Source organism: Heptranchias perlo, chromosome 9 (genome assembly GCF_035084215.1).
Source record: "Heptranchias perlo isolate sHepPer1 chromosome 9, sHepPer1.hap1, whole genome shotgun sequence".
NCBI classification, from domain to species: Eukaryota; Metazoa; Chordata; class Chondrichthyes; order Hexanchiformes; family Hexanchidae; genus Heptranchias; species Heptranchias perlo.
Window position 1 is genome coordinate 50427807 of NC_090333.1, and position 22617 is coordinate 50450423.

The following is a 22617-nucleotide window of genomic DNA, read 5'->3' on the forward strand; positions in this document are numbered from 1 at the left end:
ACTTTTATGCCTTCTAGTTTTCACTTTATCTGTCGTGCCTAAAGTACACTTTCTGTTGCTCTACGCTTTTCCCTTTCACTTGTTCTTGAACTACTGTTTGTACTCTTATAAATGAAAGTGCTTTATATATTTTTTAATCTGTTTGGCCCCCAGTCTGCTGCTGAAGAGTGCAGACTGAACTATCTTTTAAAGGCTGTACAGAAGTTTCCAGTTGTTCATCTGCTTACACCTATTTTACACAGGTTTTACACCAATGACTGCACCAATGGGAATGCAAATGAGCAGACCCAGGAAACCTTCTTGTGACTTCTACAGGCCACCGGTGGGTGCAATTTTATTTTAAAGGGACAACAGTGGTGTAACTCAAAATTCCAGGCCTTCAGTTCTAAACATGCACAGATCAATCCCCTTCCCATTGTTCAATTACTAACTGCACTACTTACCAACTTCAGAGATTAGGATGGTTTGGGTTCAATCACAGCTGGACTATCCGATCTCACATGACCCCTGAGCTAGGGAAAGGAAAATAGCAGCAAGAGACTCACTCCAAATTGCTATCCAGTGTTTCCTGCTGGAGAATGTGCATGTTATCTATACAGCTCCTTTTTTGAAAAAGTTAATTGGATAAAGCATCAAATTGCTTTTGCTGGGGCTAACTGACTATTACTTTTTAAAATTGAGTTATTTTTTAATAAATATAATCTCCTGTGGCATTGCACATAAGGAGTCGAGACCAAGTGTAGTCTTCAGCTGAAATGGGTTAGAGGGCAGGGATAATTGGATCAGGGTGTGCAGACGAAATTCAGCCCCCTGATTTGACATCATACATTCTGTTTGGTTGGAGCCTAGGAATTTCTCTGCAGTACAGGTGAATGAATTGGAGAGACAAACCTGAGGGAATACAGCACCACCATAGGGTATAATAACAGGATGATACACTTTCATAGGTGGTTGCTAATATAAATTCTAGACTTGGGTAAGGCCGACTTCAATGGGATGAGACAGAGACTGTCCACAGTAAACTGGGCAAATCTGTTAATGGTAAAACGACTGATTATCAGTGGGAAATGTTTAAAGAAACATTTAACGTGATACAGAATCGGTTTATACCCCTGAGGGGCAAGAACTCTACTTGCCAAAAAAAACAGCCATGGACAACTAAAGAGGTAAGGGATAAGGCATATAAGACAAAAGGAAAGGGCATACAAAAGGCAAAAAATGGTATAGATCCTGGTGAATGGGAAAGATACAAAGATCAACAAAGGGTCACAAAACAGATAGTTAGAGCTACAAAAAGAGAGTATGAAAAGAAACTTGCAAGGGATATCAAAACCAATACGAAGAACTTTCATTGTTACATTAGGAAAAAGAGGGTGGTCAGGAGCAGTGTTGGCCCCTTAAAAACTGAAAGTGGTGATATTGTCATTGACAATGGGGAAATGGCGGACATGTTGAACGATTACTTTGCGTCAGTATTTACAGTAGAAAAAGAGGATAGCATGCCGGAAATCCCAAGAAAACTAATATTGAATCGGGGACAGGGACTCGATTAAAATTAACATAAGTAAAGCAACAGTAATGAAGAAAATAATAGCACTAAAGAGTGACAAATCCCTAGGACCAGATGGTTTCCATCCCAGGGTTTTAAAGGAAGTAGGTGAGCACATTGCAGATGCCCTAACTATAATCTTTCAAAATTCTCTAGATTCAGGAACTGTCCCTCTAGATTGTAAAATTGCACATGTCACTCCGCTTTTTAAGAAAGGAGAGAGAGGGAAACCAGGGAATTATAGACCAGTTAGCCTAACATCTGTTGTGGGGAAAATGCTGGAGTCTATAATTAAGGATAGGGTGACTGAACACCTCGAGAATTTTCAGTTAATCAGAGAGAGCCAGCATGGATTTGTGAAAGGTATGTCGTGCCTGACAAACCTGATTGAATTTTTTGACGAGATGACTAAAGTAGTGGACAGGGGAATGTCAATGGATGCTATTTATATGGACTTCCAGAATGCATTTGATAAGGTCCCACATAACAGACTGTTAGCTAAGATAAAAGTCCATGGAATCGCGGGAAAAGTACGGACTTGGTTAGGAAGTTGGCTGAGCGAAAGGCGACAGAGAGTAGGGATAATGGATAGGTACTCACATTGGCAGGATGTGACTAGTCCTGCAGGGATCTGTCTTGGGGCCTCAATTATTCACAATATTTATTAACGACTTAGATGAAGGCAGAGAAAGTCTCATATCTAAGTTTGCCGATGACTCAAAGATTGGTGGCATTGTAAGCAGTGTAGATGAAAACATAAAATTGCAAAGGGATATTGATAGATTAGGTGAATGGGCAAAACTGTGGCAAATGGAATTCACTGTAGACAAATGTGAGGTCATCCACTTTGGATCAAAAAAGGATAGAACAGGGTACTTTCTAAATGGTAAAAAGTTAAAAACAGTGGTTGTCCAAAGGGACCTAGGGGTATAGGTACATTGAAGTGTCATGAACAGGTGCAGAAAATAATCAAGAAGGCTAATGGAATGCTGGCCTTTATATCTAGAGGACTAGAGTACAGGAGGGCATGAGTTATGCTGCAGCTATACAAAACCCTGGTTAGACCGCACCTGGAGTACTGAGAGCAGTTCTGGGCACCGCACCTTCAGAAGGACATATTGGCCTTGGAGGGAGTGCAGCGTAGGTTTACTAGAATGATACCCAGACTTCAAGGGTTAAGTTACAAGGAGAGATTACACAAATTGGGGTTGTATTCTCTGGAGTTTAGAAGGTTAAGGGGTGATCTGATTGAAGTTTATAAGACGTTAAAAGGAACAGATAGGGTAGATAGAGAGAAACTATTTCCGCTGGTTGGGGATTCTAGGAGTAGGGGGCACAGTCTAAAAAATTAGAGCCAGACCTTTCAGAAGTGAGATTAGAAAACATTTCTACACACAAATGGTGGTAGAAGTTTGGAACTCTCTTTCTCAAGCGGCAATTGATACTAGCTCAATTGCTAAATTTAAATCTGAGATAGATAGCTTTTTGGCAACCAAAGGTATTAAGGGATATGGGCCAAAGGCAGGTACATGGAGTTAGATCACAGATCAGCCATGATCTTAACAAATGGCGGAGCAGTCACGAGGGGCTGAATGGCTTACTCCTGTTCCTATGTTCCTAAATGTGAACATGGGTATTTATAATGGGAAAAGTTGATAGGAAATGTGTTTAGATAATTTTTTTAAAATATTAATATAGAGATATAAAGATTTGAACTTCCTATTACTACATAAATTGTTGTAAAACTAATTTTGTGACTCCTTGTCTGAAAACCTTTTAGAGCAATTAATCAAATAAATAAATCTGGAATTCATATTATAAAACTCAACATTACTGTTTCAATATATCGCCCGTAGGGGAATTTTTTGAATGAAATAAGCATTGAACCACATTAGTTTCAGATTCAGTTCAAAGAAGCAAAATTACTGGGCAAGGTATTGAAATGAGAAGGATGGAAAATATCTCCAATCCCAGGAATTTATTTAGGGTGATGGTGGGGCATGGCTCCACTTGCAAAACTGTCGTAACCAGAAACAACTAACTATAATTCCCTGAAATACGAGTTGTACAAGTTTAACAGGTAAAAGTAAAAATGTCCTATTGTTTCAGCACAAAGCAAGGAAAACAAAACTGGGTCAAAAATACGTTTTTTAAAAGTTTTTATATTAAAGTCTGGAATTTCTGTGGGTTCGCCCAATCGTCCGCATAACTAAAGCAGAAGATGGTCAGAAATGCTGCCGAAGCAGTGTAAACTGCTCTTTATGCTGTTTCTCTGGGGTTTCAACCAAAGTTATGGCAGGAGATTGGGGAATCCCTGCAGAAATCCTACCCCAAGATGTTTAATGTGCAAATTAATACAGTGTGCATTTCACTTTCAGATGTTTAACACAGTATTATTACATAGTAAGCTTTGGACCCGGTTCATTAATGTAGTGATCACATTGTCATCTTTGGGTACAGTAGTCGATCAGTTTCTGACAAGAAAAGTGTATTTTTGTTATGGGTGAGAATCTCTCGACCTGTCATTTTAGGGTCTTTCTTATGGTTCACACCGACACTTATTAACCAGTGAGAGATTTTTTTTTCTTCGCTATTGAGAGGCATGAAAGCTCAACCCCGGGGACCATAGTCTGGTCAGTTTATATTTTTCCACCCTCCCCTGCTCCTCCAAATGTAGGGTAGCCTGTGCTCTTTGCCATTTCCCTATGGCGGTCTGGCTTAAATCAGGAGAGGATGGGAGAAAATTGAAGGGAATAAAAAGTGTAGCCTATTAAACAGTGACCTTTTCAATTTTTGCTTGTCTTGCCTTATTTAATGGGCTTGTAATGAACATGAACAGCCAATGTTGAGCTAACAGACTATGTTTGTAGGCAGGTGCTGTGAAGCAAGTACATTATATCATGTAATGCACAATGTATTATTCAGCTGGTATGTCCAATCTCGCCTATCCTATTAAGGTCACAAGGCCTGTTTGCTTTTATGCACATCTTGCAGGTATTTGACTTTGCAGGGGAAGTTTCTCTGCAGCTTTTGTAAATCCCAGGCTCGTCCCCAAGCTCAGAAGAAGCTACCAGGGCTTTTTTTCTTACACTTCGTTAAAATATAAATTGCCAAATTTGCATGTGTGGCACAGTGCAGTGCCAGGAGGGTAATGGGCATGACTCAATACTATATATTATGCAGAGTTCCTTTGTCACTGAGCTCAATTGGAAGAACAGCCACACGTGTAACTTGGGTCGTCACTACACATCATGCTACTCGAATACTGCTTCGAGACAGAACTCCATTGTACTTTGGCACAAACAGCAAGACCGTTTTGATGGAAACTACCTGTTAGTGCAGTAACTGTCAAACCTCCAGATTAAGGGAGCCGCCTACACCGACTGAGCAGGAGCTTGTTACAAAGAAATTACCTTGGGAACAGCTAGTTGTTCATTGAGTAAAATTTTATTGATCAGTAAGTTTGAGTGGGTTGCACGTACTATTAAAATAGAATCTGCCAAAGCCACTCTTAAAATAGGTTCAAAATACTGTATGGTATGCTCCACCCACATATCATTGTGAAATTACACAATTTAAAGTTTGAAAATTGACACTGCCATTCTATAATAGGGCTACATGTGTCTGTGTTGTACAAAACAATATCTAACCTAGTCTGGTTACTAATGACTTGAGTTAATCTTCGCATGTTTTTGTTGCCATTTAAATTTTATATTCATTCAATTTTCAAATATTTTGAGATCTATAATATGTAGATCCATCTAAGGTGTGCTTTCCAATGTGTAATTTACATTTATAGAATGTGATTTCCCCACCTCCTCAGCAGAGGAAGTGAAACTTAGTGTAATAACCCAGCGCTATTGAGCTGGGTTTCAACTGGTATAGCAAGCACAGGGAAATCTGTCACCCACCCCACCCCAGGCACTTAAATTAATACTATTAACGTAACACAATATGTGGTGTGTGAGAGAGATCAGATTAGAAAACCAGTTTTTCAACACTTTTTGCCCTTGTGTGAGAGCATGTTCACTCTTGGTGTCTGATTTATTTTAAACTTAATACTGCAATTAACTTTTTTTTTAACAACTTATTAAGTATGTGTGAACCATTTGAAAACATAATTTACTTTGTGTAAATGTTTACTGGATTGGCAGTCACCAAATGCAACTATCCCAGCTCCTTTTTAGAATATTTATCATAAACTTTATTTTAATTTACATTTACATATGTGCTATAAGAACATAAGAAATAGACCATACGGCCCCCCGAGCCTGCTCTGCCATTCATTCAGATCATGGCTGATCTCTGACCTCAACTCCACTTTCCTGCCTGATCCGCGTATCCCTTGATTCCCCTAGAGTTCAAAAATCTACCCATCTCAGCCTTGAATATATTCAGTAACTCAGCATTCACAGCCCTCTGGGGTAGAGAATTACAAAGATTCACAACCCTCTGCGTGAAGAAATTCCTCCTCATCTCAATCTTGAATGGCCAACCCCGTATCCTGCGATTATGCCCTCTAGTTCTGGACTCTCTAGCCAGGGGAAACAATCTTTCAGCATCTACCCTGTCAAGCCCCCCCCTAATCTTATATGTTTCAATGAGATCAGCTCTCATTCTTCTAAACTCCAGAGAGTATAGGCCCATTCTACTCAACCTCTCTTCATAGAACAACTGTCTCATCCCAGGAATTAATCTAGTGAACCCTTGTTGCACTACCTCTAAGGCAAGTATATCCTTCCTTAGATAAGGAGACCAAAACTGTATGCGGAACTCCAGGTGAGGTCTCCCCAAAGCCCTGTATAATTGTAGTAAGACTTCCTTACTCTTTTACTCCAACCCCCTTGCAATAAAGGCCAACATTCCATTTGCTTTCCTAATTGCTTGCTGTACCTGCATACTAACTTTTTGTGTTTTTTGTACGAGGACACCCAAGTCTTTCTAAACACCAACATTTAGTAGTTTCTCACCATTTAAAAAATATTCTGTTTTTCTATTCTTCCCACCAAAGTGAATAACCTCACATTTCCGCACATTATACTCCATCTGCCACCTTTTTGCCCGCTCACTTAACCTGTCTATATACCTTCGCAGACTCTATGTCCTCCTCACAACTTACTTCCCCACCTAGCTTTGTATCGTCAGCAATCATAGATAAAGGGACGGAGTGTAAATTATCCAAGATATTAATATAGATTGTAAATAGCTGAGGCCCAAACACCGATCTCTGTGGCACCCCACTAGTTACAGCCTGTCAACCTGAAAATGACCTGTTTATCCCTACTCTCTGTTTTCTGTCCTTTATCCAATCCACTGTCCATGCTAATATATTACCCCCAACCCCATGAGCCCTTACTTTATGTAACAACCTCTTGCGTGGCACCTTTATCGAATGCCTTTTGAAAATCCAAACATACTACATCCTTTATCTACCCAGCTAGTTACATCCTCAAAAAACTTTAATAAATTTGTCAAACACGATTTCCCTTTCATAAAACCACGTTGACTCTGCCTAATAAAAATATTATGATTTTCTAAGTGCCCTGTTATCACTTCTTTAATAATGGATTCCAGCATTTGCCCGACGACCGATGTCAACCTAACTGGCCTGTAGTTCCATGTTTTCTCTCTACCTCCCTTCTTGAATAGCAGCTTAACAGTTGCTACCTTCCAATTCCTCTGGGACCGTTCCAGAATCTAGAGAATTTTGGAAGATCATAACCAATGTATCCACTATCTCTGCAGCCATCTCTTTTAGAACCCTCGGATGTGGGCATTGCTATATCTCATGACATTTCTATTTTAACTTAAACTTTCAAATTGCATTGACTATGCACCAGTATTGTTTCAAAATTCTTGGACAGTGTTTAACTGCCAACATTTTTGTGCAAATTCTATTACTTATTTTACTAACATTTAATCTGTACTAACTCCAGAAATATGCAGTAATTTAAGATGAGCAATAACATTTTATTGATTGATTAAAATTTGTATCAGTAACATAAACAAATGTAGTTTTTCAAGGTAGAAAAAACAGGCTGTGCCTGTGTTCAAAAAATGAAATATGTATTTTCCATTCACTAAAATAAAACTAAACCAAAACGAAGAACAAAAATTGAATAATTTTTCACATTAGAATTTGTAACACAAAAATTAGGTTATATGTAAAGCAGTTTAATGTCACGTTTCATTAAATGGGTTTTCTGTTTTCTGACATTAACCAGTACAATTAAAATTTCACTTACATTAATATGACAAACTGAACTGACAATACTGAAGATTTATTAAAATTACTTAGTCTAAGCCAGACGTTTCTACATTAACTTTTTTTTAAAAGATGAACTTTGTCAAGGGTTATTTTTACAAAATTATCAAAAATCATCACCAGCAACTTGGCAAAATGCAATCAGTAAAACGTCAGATGACTAGATTACATCTATTAATTCACACATTCCCGTGTTTTATTCTTTTAAGGCTAAGTTTCAGAAAAATAATGTTCACTTCCTAGAACTTGACCCAAACCCAAGGTATTACAGTATCTACAAAACACTGAAGTTGCTTTGTATTGTTCAACTATTAAAAACAGATTTTGAAACGGAAGAATCAGAAAGATAAACAATGTCAAGATATCTGTAATGTTTGAAAAAGGTAAGGATCACCACGCAGGCCCGCTACACACACAACACAAGATGTTGGACTAGGGGGAGCTCATCCAGTTAGAAATAAAGTGTTACTGTACTGCCACCTTAGATAGATGTTAATGGCCGAAACAGTTCTATCATCTACGTTTTTTGACGAATGACTAATATTGTGTTTGCAGTGATTGCAGCCCCCACTCATTTACAGTTTCCGGTGGGGTGGAAAATCTCACGTTTCATATCAGAAATACAACCGTTAGAAATTGTTTTCGGAAAGAAAAAACATTTCAAAAAGGCATCTAACCTTTCCAGATTTCTGTGTCCTTTTGGGGAGTTGCGCAATTTAAAGCAACCCTGAGGATATTTTTTATATTCCCTGTAAAGATTTGATTTTGTTTTTTTTCACTCCGAATTCCAAAGACTTATTTCAGCCGCTTTCCTTAGCTCGACTGTCGGTGTATTTTGTTGGACCGCACCAGCAGACCGAGAGCAATGGCCATTCTTCGTCGGGGGCGGGGGGAGACATTAAGCAAGTGGGAGAGGAGCTGAAATCGTCCATTACTGTACCAACTACGGTGGAAGAAGTTTAGTCCTTCCCCACCATGGTTGATCATTACCTGACTAGCACATTCTACCAATGTCATTATTTCTAACCGGTCCCATCTCTTGCTGGCCACGGGATCAAGTAGCGGTGGTGGTTAAAGACAGGTCATAACATGTGAGTTGCAACGTAACTAAATAGTCACAGAGATTCAGGAAAGGCGGTCACATTTTGGGAATGTTTCTGCTGCAGTGTAACTGCAGAAGATGATGTTTCCTGATTTGTTTCTTGGATGAGGCAACAATTTGTAGGGTGATTAAAATTTGTTACTGACTACGACACTCATAATTAATGAAGGGTTCAGGCGGTTTAGACACTTGTGCCTTCCAATGTTCAGCTGTTACTAGAGAAAAAAACCTATTATTTAGATCTAATCAAGTGAAATGCAGTTCATTTTGACCATGGTGGTTTGCATCACCGTCAACAGGAAATGATAGAATCATATAATGGTTACAGTGAAGAAGGAGGCCATTCGGCCCATTGAACCCGCGCCAGCTCTTTGTAAGAGCAATCCAGTTAGTCGCAATCCTCCGCTCTTTCCCCGTAGCCCTGCAAATTTTTTCCCTTCAAGTATTTATCCAATTCCTTTTTGAAAGCCACCATTGAATCTGTTTCCACCACCCTTTCAGACAGCGCATTCTAGATCATAACTACTCGCTGCGTAAAAAAGATTTTCCTCATGTCGCCTTTGGCTCTTTTGCCAATCACCTTAAATCTGTGCCCTTTGGTCTCGGCCCTTCCGCCAATGGGAACAGTTTTTCTTTATTTACTTTATCTAAATCCTTTATGATTTTGAACACTTCGATCAAATCTCCTCTCAACCTTCTCTACTCTAAGGAGAACAATCCCAGCTTCTCCAGTCTATCCATGTAACTGAAGTCCTTCATCCCTGGAACCAGTCTAGTAAATATTTTCTGCACCATTTCTAATGCCTTCACATCCTTCCTAAAGTGCAATGCCCAGAATTGGACACAATACTCCAGCTGTAGCCAAAGCAGTGTTTTATAAAGGTTCAATATGACTTCCTTGCTTTTGTACTCTATGCCTCTGTTTACAAAGCCCAGGATCCCGTATGCTTTTTAAACCACTTTCTCAACCTGTCTTGCCACCTTCAGAGATTTGTGCACATATACCCCTGGTCTCTCTGTTCCTGCACCCCTTTTAGAATTGTTAATAATGCCTTTTCTCATTCTTCCTGCCAAAATGTATCACGTCACACTTCTCTGTGTTAAATTTCATCTGCCATGTGTCCACCCATTCCACCAGTCTGTCTATGTTTCTTGAAGTCTATTACTATCCTCCTCACTGTTCACTACACCTCCAAATTTTGTGTCATCTGCAAATTTTGAAATTGTGCCCTGTACACCCAAGTCCAAGACATCGTATATATTTTTAAAAGTGGTGGTCCTAGTACTGACCCCTGGGGAACACCACCGTGTACCTTCCTCTTGTCCGAAAAACAACAGTTCACCACTGCTCTCTGTTTCCTGTCACTTAGCCACTTTCGTATCCATGCTGCCACTGCCCCTTTTATTCCATGGGCTTCAATTTTGCTGACTTTATCAAACGCCTTTTGAAAGTCTATATACACATCAACCGCATTACCCTCATCAACCCTCTCTGTTGTTATCTGCACATTGAAATGTCCTTAAGTACGTGCATCGTAAGTGAGTCTTAAACTTGCTACGCCTCCTTGCATATTGCATTGAAGCACTGTATATTCAGCTGATTTGGGGTCAGTTCGTATGAAACCGATGTACCATGTAAGTTATATTGTCAGTTACAAGAAACTACTATTTTTTCAGTTATATTTAGTCTCTTCAAAACTGCAAAATCTCAACTTCTTGGTTAGTTGTGCACTGGTATCCCGTTGATCTCAGAAGGATTATGCGTAGTGATAGTCGGTACTGTTTTTTTCAAAATAAACATTTTTGGAATAATGTAAAATTTCTCATCAAAATGGAAATTTTGATGAGAAAATTTCACATCCTGGAAATCAAACTGGAATGATGCCCGGAACACAAAATTTTGAACATGTACCACATTTTCAGAGACCTAGAATTCCCCATTAAAAGTAATTTTACTTACTGAGTTAGATGTATTAGATGAAATCATGTGGGGCAGTGTTTAAAATGATATTTTCCTATGGTTCATTCTTAGATCATTCCTGTATGACATAACTTTTCCTATTAAACTTTGAAAACTAAAAGATTATAAATACTCGGTACAAGCCCATACAAAGTCGCATATTTCAGCAGATAAAAGCTTATGATAAAAGATGAGGTCATATAAACTGATGAAATTCGCTTCAATTTTGGGAGAAAATGGGATTTTAAAATAATGTAACGATGAATACTAAAACAAAATAATATTACAATGTTACACTTAATGTGTTGACGCAGGTTTTTTTTAAAGTAAATAAATGCCTGAAATGAAGTGTGCATTGCTGCTGGAAACCTTTCCACTTGGTAAAACCTGACAGCAGCATTCACTTTTAACGTTTATATCTGCTGCTAAATCATACATGGAGCTACTTCTTAGGAATTAGTCCCCACTGTAAAGCTGGCGAGAAACGTCCGCCCCTATAATACGGGTAGCACTGTACAGATCATCTGATTTCCCGTAAATTTAATTTGGTTAAACCCAATGCGCCTCCGCTGTGCACTTTGAGATCGACACTTTAATTTGCCATGAAAGCTGCTCAATAGGGAATATAGCGCAAACTCCTTTAAAAGTTTCCGCCATGTGCTACGGAAACCCAGTACAGCGTTTCCCAGTGCATTTAGCACTAATCCCCCCAATCCCCCACTAGAAAAATCAATATGTTATGGGAAATGTGCCATTTCAGCCAAGGAGCACTGTCGGTAATCTCCAGCCTACGTATACTTTCTGGCACTTGCGTCTGTTGTACGCAACCATTTCTCTTCAACGCTGACGTCCCTCCCCTTAATACTGACAATCCTTCTGCTATTTTTTTCTGCTCGGTCATAGTGTTCCCTGCATTATAGTCGAGCTGAGGAAGGTTTATTTCCCCCACCCCCACCTACCCCCAAGAAAACCTTAGACCAACAAATTACCCAAATAGCTGTCCATATTACAGATGAAAACAAAACAGTATTTTAGAAGAATTAAAAGCAAACTACTGCGCATGTTGGAAATCTAAATAAAATCAGAAAATGCTGGAAATAGGAAAGGTCATCGACCTGAAACGTTAACTCTGTTTCTTTCTCCACAGATGCTGCCTGACTTGCCAGTATTTCCAGCATTTTCTGTTTTTATTTTAAAGGATTCACGTTTGTTGAACGGAGATAATAGAGACCAACTAGCAAATATATCTATTTAAATAAAATCATTGTGCAGTGGATTATCATGTTTCTTGAAATTTCTCATCACTTCACACAACTACATTTTGAAGTGTAGTGATTGTTATGTAGGCAATGAGAAACAGCGGAAGCAACATGCTGTAGACAAAATCAAGTGATTCCACAACCAACGGGTCAGATCAAAGCTCTGCAGTCCTGCCACATCCAGTCATGAATGGTGGTGGACAATTAAACAACTAACGGGAGGAGAAGGCTCTACAAACATCCCCATCCTCAATGATGGCGGAGTCCAGCACGTGAGTGCAAAAGACACGGCTTTGTAACCATCTTCAGCCAAAAGTGCCGAGTAGATGATCCATCTCGGCCTCCTCCCGATATCCCCACCATCACAGAAGCCAGTCTTCAGCCAATTCGATTCACTCCACGTGTTATCAAAAATGGCTGAGTGCACTGGATACAGCAAAGGCTATGGGGCCCGACAACATCCCGGTTGTAGTGCTGAAGACTTGTGCTCCAGAACTAGCCGCGCCTCTAGCCAAACTATTCCAGTACGGCGACAATGGTGGCATCTACCCGACAATGTGGAAAATTGCCCAGGTACGTCCTGTCAACAAAAAGCAGGATAAATCCAAACCGGCCAATTACCACCCCATCAGTCTACTCTCAATCATCAGCAAAGTGATGGAAGGTGTCGTTGACAGTGCTATCAAGCGGCACTTACTCACCAATAACCTGCTCACTGATGCTCAGTTTGGGTTCCGCCAGGACCACTCGGCTCCAGACCTCATTACAGCCTTGGTCCAAACATGGACAAAAGAGCTGAATTCCAGAGGTGAGGTGAGAGTGACTGCCTTTGACATCAAGGCAGCATTTGACCGAGTGTGGCACCAAGGAGCCCTAGTAAAATTGAAGTCAATGGGAATCAGGGCGAAAACTCTCCAGTGGCTGGAGTCATACCTAGCACAAAGGAAGATGGTAGTGGTTATTGGAGGCCAATCACCTCATTGCTGCAGGAGTTCCTCAGGGCAGTGTCCTAGGCCCAACCATCTTCAGCTGCTTCATCAATGACCTTCCCACCATCATACAGTCAGAAATGGGGATGTTTGCTGATGATTCCACAGTGTTCATTTCCATTCACAACCCCTCAGATAATGAAGCAGTCTGTGCCCACATGCAGCAAGACCTGGACAATATCCAAGCTTGGGCTGATAAGTGGCATGTAACATTCGCGCTGGACAAGTGCCAGGCAATGACCATCTCTAACGAGAGAGTCGAACCACCTCCCCTTGACATTCAATGGCATTACCATCGCTGAATCCCCCACCATCAACATCCTGGGGGTCACCATTGACCAGAAACTTAACTGGACCAGCCACATAAATACTGTGGCTACACGAGCAGGTCAGAGGCTGGGTATTCTGCGGCGAGTGACTCATTTCCTGACTCCCCAAAGCCTTTCCACCATCTACAAGGCACAAGTCAGGAGTGTGATGGAATACTCTCCACTTGCCTGGATGAGTGCAGCTCCAACAACACTCAAGAAGCTTGACACTATTCAGGACAAAGCAGCCCGCTTGATTGGCACCCATCCATCACCCTAAACATTCACTCCCTTCACCACCAGTGCACCGTGGCTTCAGTGTGTACCATCTATAGGATGCACTGCAGCAACTCTCCAAGGCTTCTTCAACAGCACCTCCCAAACCCGCGACCTCTACCACTTAGAAGGACAAGGGCAGCAGGTCCATGTGAACAACACCACCTGCACGTTCCCCTCCAAGTCACACACCATCCTGACTTGGAAATATATCGCCGTTCCTTCATCGTCGCTGGGTCAAAATCCTGGAATTCCCAACCTAACAGCACTGTGGAAGAACCTTCACCACATGGACTGCAGCGGTTCAAGAAGGCGGCTCACCACCACCTTCTCAAGGGCAATTAGGGATGGGCAATAAATGCCGGCCTCGCCAGCGAGGCCCACATCCCATGAACAAATAAAAAAAAAAACCTATTACCATTCTTTACATTTATCACTCTTGTGCATAGTGTCAAACTTTGGTATGGTTGCAGAACAATCTTTTAAAAAAGAAATCCAGAAAACTTCATGATGGTTTTTTTTCTGAACTGGGACCAGAAATGTTTAAGCAGTTACAACTGTCCTTTGCTTGGTCCAAGAGTTTAGAAGCAGGTACAGTTACTTGCATTTGCCTGTTTATACCACTTCTCCACAGGGAATACTTGAGCTAGCAGTGGCTTTAAAGGGAACAGGCTAGGTTAGTAGCTAAGCATCACAACAGTGCTCCAGACCACCCTGAACAATCGCATGGGAGGTTGCCCAGATAAAATGAAGTCTTACTTTAACATATATAACAAATCTTTGCTTCTACCACTTAATATTTTTAGGAGTTTGGTGCTTGCTCGGCATCCAATGTTTGTAGGCGATTAATGCAATTTGATTTTAAAGAAACAGGCAATTCATCTCGCACGAACTAAGCAGATTACACATTAACAAGCAGAACCTCAAAGTGGATAATCTCTGGATTACTACCTGAGCCACGTGCAAATTGGCATAGGGACAGACAAATCAGACAGCTAAATGCGTGGCTCAAAGAGTGGTGTGGGAGACAAGGGTTTCAATTCATGGGGCACTGGCACCAGTACTGGGGAAAGAGGGAGCTGTTCCATTGGGACAGGCTCCACTTAAACCGGGCGGGGACCAGCGTCCTGGCGAATCGAATAACTAGGGCTATAGACGGCTTTAAACTAGAAAGGGGGGGGGAGGGGTCAGGTGAGGGGAAATTTGGAAATCTAATGTGGAAAGTCAAGACAACAGAGTAGTGTAGTGATTTGGGTAAAGATAAGCAGAGTGTGGCAGGAAGGGACAGAGAGTTTACCAATAATAGTGCATCAGCAAATAATGTCAAAGCAGGAAAAAATGGTAACAAGTCAAAATTAAAGGCTCTTTATCTGAATGTATGAAGCATTCATAACAAGATAGACGAATTAGTTGCACAAATAGAGATAAATGGGTTTGATCTAAAACCATTACAGAGACATAGTTGCAAAGTGACCAAGGTTGGGAACTAAATATTCCAGGGTACACGATGTTTAGAAAAGACAGGCAGAATGGAAAAGGAGCTGATGTAGCTCTAATAATAAAGGGTGACATAAGGACAGTGGTGAGAAAGGATCGTGGCTCGGAAGATCAGGAAGTAGAAACAGTATGGTGAAAATAAGAAATAACAAGGGGCAGAAAACACTGGTGGGAGTAGTTTATAGGCCCCCTAATAGTAGCAACACTGTTGGACAGAGTATTAATCATGAAATAATAAGAGCTTGTAACAAGGGTAATGCAGTAATCGTGAGGGACTTTAATCTTCATATAGACTGGGCAAATCAAATTGGAAAATGTAGTTTGGAGGACGAGTTCATGGAATGCATTCAAGAAGGTTTCCTAGAGCAATATGTCATGGAACCAACCAGGGAACAGGCTATTTTAGATCTTGTATTATGTAATGAGACAGGGTTAATTAGTAATCTCACAGTAAGTGATCCTTTGGGGAAAAGTGGTCATAATATGATAGTATTTCACATTGAGTTTGAGAGTGACGTACTTAAGTCAGAAACTAGAGTCTTGAACTTAAATAAAGGCAATTACATAGCACTGAGGGGTGGGTTGGCTAAGGTAGATTAGGAAATCAATTTAAAGGGTATGACGGTTGAAAAGCAATGGCAAACATTTAAAGAAATATTTCAATATTCTCAACAAATATACATTCCATTGAGAAATAAAAACTTCACAGGAAAAGTGATCCACCCGTGGCTAACTAAAGAAGTTAAGGATAGTATTAGATTAAAAGAAGAGGCCTATAATGTTGCCAAGAAGAGTAGTAAGTCTGAGGATTGGGAGAATTTTAGAAACCAGCAAAGGACGACCAAAAAATTGATAAAAAGAGAGAAAATAGAATATGAAAGTAAACCAGCAAGAAATATGAAAACAGATTGTAAGAGCTTCTACAAATATGTAAAAAGGAAGAGAGTAGCAAAAGTAAAAGTTGGTCCCTTGGAGGCTGAGACAGGAGAAATTATAATGGGGAATCAGGAAATGGCAGATGCGTTAAACAAATATTTTGTATCTGCCTTCACCGTAGAAAACACAAAAAGCATATCAGAAATAGTGGGGAACCAAGGGTCTAATGAAAGTGAGGAACTTAAAAGTAATTAATATCAGTAGAGAAAAAGTAATTGAGAAACTAATGGGCCTAAAAGTCGATAAATCTCCTGGACCTGATGGCCTACATTCGAGGGTTCGAAAAGAGGTGGCTGCAGAGATAGTGGATGCATTGGTTATGATCTTCCAAAATTCCCTGGATTCTAGAACAGTCCCAGCGAATTGGAAGGTAGCAAATGTGACCCCGCTATTCAAGAAAGGAGGCGGAGAGAAAACAGGGAACTACAGGCCAGTTAGCCTGACATCAGTCGTTGGGAAAATGCTGGAATCCATTATTAAGGATGTAGTAACAGGACTTAGAAAATCATAATATGATTAGGCAGAGTCAACATGGTTTTATGAAAGGGAAATCATGTTTGACAACTTTATTAGAGTTTTTTGAGGGTGTAACTAGCAGGGTGGATAAAGGGGAACCACTGGATGTCGTATATTTGGATTTTCAAAAGGCATTCGATAAGGTGCCACATATAAGGTTGTTACACAAGATAAGGGCTCATGGGGTTGGGGGAAATATATTAGCATGGATAGAGGATTGGTTAAAGGACCTAAAACAGAGAGTAGGGATAAACAGGTCATTTTCAGGTGGGGTACCGCAAGGATCGGTGATTGGGCCTCAGCTATTTACAATCTATATTAATGACTTACATGAAGGGACTGAGTGTAATGTATCCAAGTTTGCTGATGATACAAAGCTAGGTGGGAAAATAAACTGTGAAGAGGACACAAAGACTCTGCAAAGGGATATAGACAGATTAAGTGATTGGGCAAGAAGGTGGCAGATGGAGTATAATATGGAGAAATGTGAGGTTATTCACTTTGGTAGGAAGAATAGAAAAACAGAATATTTTTTTAATGGTGAGAAACTATTAAATGTTGGTGTTCGGAGAGACTTGGGTGTCCCTGCACAAGAAACACAGAAAGTTAGTATGCAGGTACAGCAAGCAATTAGGAAAGCAAATGGCATGTTGGCCTTTAATGCAACGGGGTTGGAGTACAAGAATAAGGAAGCCTTACTACATTAATACAGGGCTTTGGTGAGACCTCAACTGGAGTATTGCGTAGTTTTGGACTCCTTACCTAAGGAAGGATATACTTGCCTTAGAGGCGGTGCAATGAAGGTTCACTAGATTGATTCCTGGGATGAGAGCTTTGTCCTTTGAGGAGAGGTTGAGTAGAATGGTCTATACTCTGTGGAGTTTAGATGAATGAGAGGTGATCTCATTGAAACATATAAGATTCTGAGGGGGCTTGACAGGGTAGATGCTGAGAGGCTGTTTCCCATGGCTGGAGAGTCTAGAACTAGGGGACATAGTTGCAGGATAAGGGGTCGGCCATTTAAGACTGAGATGAGGAGGGATTTCTTCACTCAGAGGGTTGTGAATCTTTAGAATTCTCTACCTCAGAGTGCTGTGGATGCTGAGTCATTGAATATATTCAAGGCTGAGATAGATAGATTTTTGGATTCTAGGGGAATCAAGGGATATGGGGATCAGGCAGGAAAGTGGAGTTGAGGTCGAAGATCAGCTATGATCTTATTGAATGGCAGAGCAAGCTCGAGGGGCTGTGTGGCCTACTCCTGCTCCTATTTCTTATGTTCACATCCTCCATAAGTTAGTTCTGTCAAAATATTGGATTTTTCTCTTCCCACAATGCCCATTGCTCTTAGTGCCATCTCTTGCTCTATCCAACTTATTTTGTATTTTCCAGGACCATGATAACCTCTATTAAAATAAAAGACAATGGACAAATTTGTAATAATTGTTTTATGACACCTAAAAAGATAGAAAATTAAACCATTCTATTTTAAAAGCTTGTGGTAATAACTGAATATTGAACTTTCATTTCATTATTTTTCCACGTTTATGTATTCTTGCTGCTTCCTGGAGCAAAATAGCTTCTTCCAAATTGTTTATATGTTTATATATAGAAAAATAATTTTTCAAAGGACTCCTTTCTGAACCAGTAACAATGGGTTTTGACTCTCTGTGCACTTCCTCTTGTTTTGTCTTGCCCCTTTCAATCAGTGTTCCAATTTTAAATGGTTAAAAACTGATTGCATCAAGATGCTGTTTCAAAATGTTTACTAAGTCCATTAGTCAACAGTGATTCTTTCAAGCCAGTACCACAGATGACGTAAGTCACTCTGTTAAAAGAAAATCTATAATTGATTTAAATGGACAGGTCAAACAAAATGGATGTTAATCCCAATTCATCCCTATTAAATGTTGGTGTTCAGAGAGACTTGGGTGTCCTGTTACAAGAAACACAAAAAGTTAGCAAGCAGGTACAGCAAGCAATTAGGAAGGCAAATGGCATGTCGGCCTTTATTGCAAGGGGGTTGGAGTACAAGAATAAGGAAATCTTACTACATTGTAACTACTGTATTTCATTTTTGGTGTTTCAGGTGCACATGCAATTCAAATATTAATATACCATCTCTTACCAAGTGGGAACCTATTTGAGGCTTGTAAATCAGGAGAAAGGTGTCTTGATGGTGAGACACCCTTGTAACCACCTAATACTAAATAGTAACAATATCAATTATGACTGCACAAACCATTCTTATTTTCTTTTCTAAAGACCAGTCTTGCATTAGGAACCGATTCCATTATCATTATCTGTAAACCGAGAACAAGGCTTCGAGTTTTGCCAAACGCCAGTATTGTTACTGACAGTAAGACAATAAATAAATTATGGATGAAAATGATGTTAGATGCTACTCGCCTTAGTATCTCTTTGCACTTAATTTAAAAAATATGTAACTTTATTGAAACAAGTCATTTATATACCACAGACTCAATCGTTTAGAAGGTAAAACTGACTCGCTTGCTCTTTATTGGTTCGTCGACAAAGACTTCCCATCATTTTGATTTTTTCTTACAAATTTATCTGTGCGGACATTTTGCTATTTTAGCATTAAGTTACAAACAAAAGAATTAACGTCCGCATCCATTTTAACTAAGTCATTAACAAAAGACTACAACTCTCAGCAATCATTGCGGGAGGCGCATCTGCTCACGAGCCTTTGGTGGGTGGAGCTGCCAATAATGTGACGTCACGGGCCGACGGCGGCGAATAGCCCGTCCGAGCTGTCAATCAAAGTGCGGGTCCGCAATTGCTGTCAATCAAAGTGAGTCTGGATCGTTGCTGTAGCGTGGGGTTGAAGTTTCGCTCGTGTTAGGAAGTTTATATCCCCCTGAACAATAAATACATCGAGTATTTCAATCCAGAAATAAAGCCTGACGGATTTCTGGCCCCAGGTGGCCTTTCTCTGGGCGAGGAAAAGATTTGGAGGATTTTATTTTATGATTACCGAGAAGTATTACGGGATAAGACGAGCAGCCACTCGACAAGGAAGCGGTGAGTAATGTACTAGAGTCGATTTCAGTGACTTTCAAGTGAAACGGATCGGCATTTGTTACTTAATACGAACATTATTGCAGTCGATGCCTGCAACATTTGTTTCTCTATATACACAATATGTATTCAGGGTTATGTACATGTATATTATATTTTATCCAATATATGGTTATAAATTAATTGTAAGTATTGAATAAGGTTTTATGAGTCTTTTCCCAGCCACTATTAAGATCTCTATGAGAAAAAAAATTCTAAGCAGAAGTTTGCTTTTTAACATTAATGGAATTCCCCCTTTTTCCTTAACCAAGAGCTTGGCTGTAAATCGATATTTGTTGAAACACTCAGAGGGAACGCATTGTTCCATGGATCGTAGGTTTATGTGGGGTATTTTAAGCCAAGCTTCCTATGTTTGTTGAATAGAGTTGGGGGAGAGGGAGGGAGTGCGAATGATTTCGCCCTTTGTCGTATTTCACGGAACGCAAGGGATATAAGGGCGTAAAGATCATCGCTATTGCACTTCGAGTATATGTCGACAGATTGCGGAAGATGGGTGACATCCTGTTTATTTTGAGCGAAAATCAGCAATAATCCACCCTGCGGATCGTTTATAAAAATGAAAATAAAGGGAACAAAATGAAAGACAGAATTATCACTTGCCTACTTAAGATAAAACGCAACATCGAAAACAGTTAAAATCTAAAATCATTAATGATCTAGTTTGGAAAAGAAACAAGTTAATTAATATTTGGGATTGACGTAAATTTGCAGTCAGTTACATTTATTTGTAATATGTTAGTTACATTTGCATTTACTCAGTTTCTGGAGACAGCAAGTATTTTTGATAAAATTTATATTAAATTAAAAGTTCTGGATTAAAATGTATAAAGTTAGAAGTGATTTTCCCTAATTTTGGGTAGAATTTAATTATAACAACAGTTTAATTATAACAACATGTTATAACAACAGTATGATCAGTCTCATAGAAACATAGAAAATAGGAGCGAGAGTAGGCCATTCGGCCCTTCGGGCCTGCTCCTCCATTCAAAATGATCATGGCTGATCGTCTAACTCAGTACCCTGTTCCTGCTTTTTCCCCATATCTCTTGATCCCTTTAGCATTAAGAAATATATCTATCTCCTTATTGAATACATCTAATGACTTGGCCTCCACTGCCTTCTGTGGTAGAGAATTCCACAGGTTCACCACCCTCTGAGTGAAGAAATTTCTCCTCATCTCGGTTCTAAATGGCATTCCCCATATCTTGAGACTGTGACCCCTGGTTCTGGACTCCCCAGCCATCGGGAACATCCTTCCTGCATCTAGTCTGTCTCGTCCTGTTAGAATTTTATATGTTTCAATGAGATCACCTCTCATTCTTCTGAACTCTAGTGAATATAGGTCTAGTCGACCCAATCTCTCCTCATACGTCAGTCCTACCATCCCGGGAATCAGTCTAGTAAACCTTATATATATTGTATTTGCTAAATATTGCATCAGGGTTAGAGCAGAACTCATGTGTTGCTCATGGTAAGTCAGAGGATACACTGTTTTATTTTCAAACCTTTTAGAGTACAGCTATCAATCCATAGCCAGTAGTACTGGCACGTACTGCCTGATTGTTACTGGAACCTTTCAGGTCCAGTGGAGAGCTCCGTACATTTGTGTTTACATCCATGCGCAGAGGTCCACTATTAACAGTTAAACTTTAAATGTTTTGAGAGTGCGGACGGAAGCACTCGCATTCTCAAAACATTTAAATAAGATCTGGGTCGTTTCTAATGTGTTTGTGAAGATCAGCAGACATCCTGAGCACTTCGTAAATCTAATTTGACGCTTGAGAGTGGTTATACTCCAAGAGGTGTGAAACAGCCTTCAGAGGTCTTTCACTGCTCCCATCCAGAGTCAGGTCAAGACCTGACTCCAGAGTTACATTGTCACTTCGGTGTCACTGGGAAATTGAAACTGCTTTGCTGGGGTGCAAGTCTGGCAGTAGAATTGCATTTTTGGATTTCTGTAAAGAATGGGATTAGCCACAAGTAGTAATCCAACTATTTAAAAATAAACAGTTTTTGAAAAGCACAGTATTGTAGTGGCAGTCAGAACTGCGAAATATTTTTATTTTTAAAGTTGTTACTTTGATCCTCAATCCACTGGTCTCCATGTGCTGTCCCTAGGTATGGAGATGGACAAGCAACCTACTCCCAGCATCATAATAACTGGGAGGAGCGTGAATTGTCCTGAGATAACTTTTTTTTTATTCGTTCATGGGATGTGGGCGTCGCTGGCGAGGCCGGCATTTATTGCCCATCCCTAATTGCCCTTGAGAAGGTGGTAGTGAGCCGCCTTCTTGAACCGCTGCAGTCCGTGTGGTGATGGTTCTCCCACAGTGCTGTTAGGAAGGGAGTTCCAGGATTTTGACCCAGCGACGATGAAGGAACGGCGATATATTTCCAAGTCGGGATGGTGTGTGACTTGGAGGGGAACGTGCAGGTGGTGTTGTTCCCATGTGCCTGCTGCTCTTGTCCTTCGAGGTGGTAGAGGTCGCGGGTTTGGGAGGTGCTGTCGAAGAAGCCTTGGTGAGTTGCTGCAGTGCATCCTGTGGATGGTACACACTGCAGCCACAGTGCGCCGGTGGTGAAGGGAGTGAATGTTTAGGGTGGTGGATGGGGTGCCAATCAAGCGGGCTGCTTTATCTTGGATGGTGTCGAGCTTCTTGAGTGTTGTTGGAGCTGCACTCATCCAAGCAAGTGGAGAGTATTCCATTGCACTCCTGACTTGTGCCTTGTAGATGGTGGAAAGGCTTTGGGGAGTCAGGAGATGAGTCACTCGCCGCAGAATACCCAGCCTCTGACCTGCTCTCGTAGCCACAGTATTTATATGGCTGGTCCAGTTAAGTTTCTGGTCAATGGTGACC

The 22617-nt window shown here is 40.4% G+C and overlaps 1 protein-coding gene across 3 annotated transcripts in view; it reads left to right on the forward strand.

Annotated features, from left to right (window-relative positions):
• Positions 1-22617, forward strand: part of jak1 (Janus kinase 1) — a 168807-nt gene that overhangs the window by 19916 nt on the left and 126274 nt on the right. Inside the window, exon 1 of one of the 3 annotated variants that reach the window (XM_067990388.1) lies at positions 19457-19702. The exons of the other annotated variants lie outside the window; for them this stretch is intronic. Coding sequence (XP_067846489.1) covers positions 19648-19702 — 55 coding nt within the window. The 5' untranslated portion in view covers positions 19457-19647. Of the gene's footprint in view, positions 1-19456; positions 19703-22617 lie in introns of those variants that run through there. 3 annotated transcript variants of the gene reach the window in all.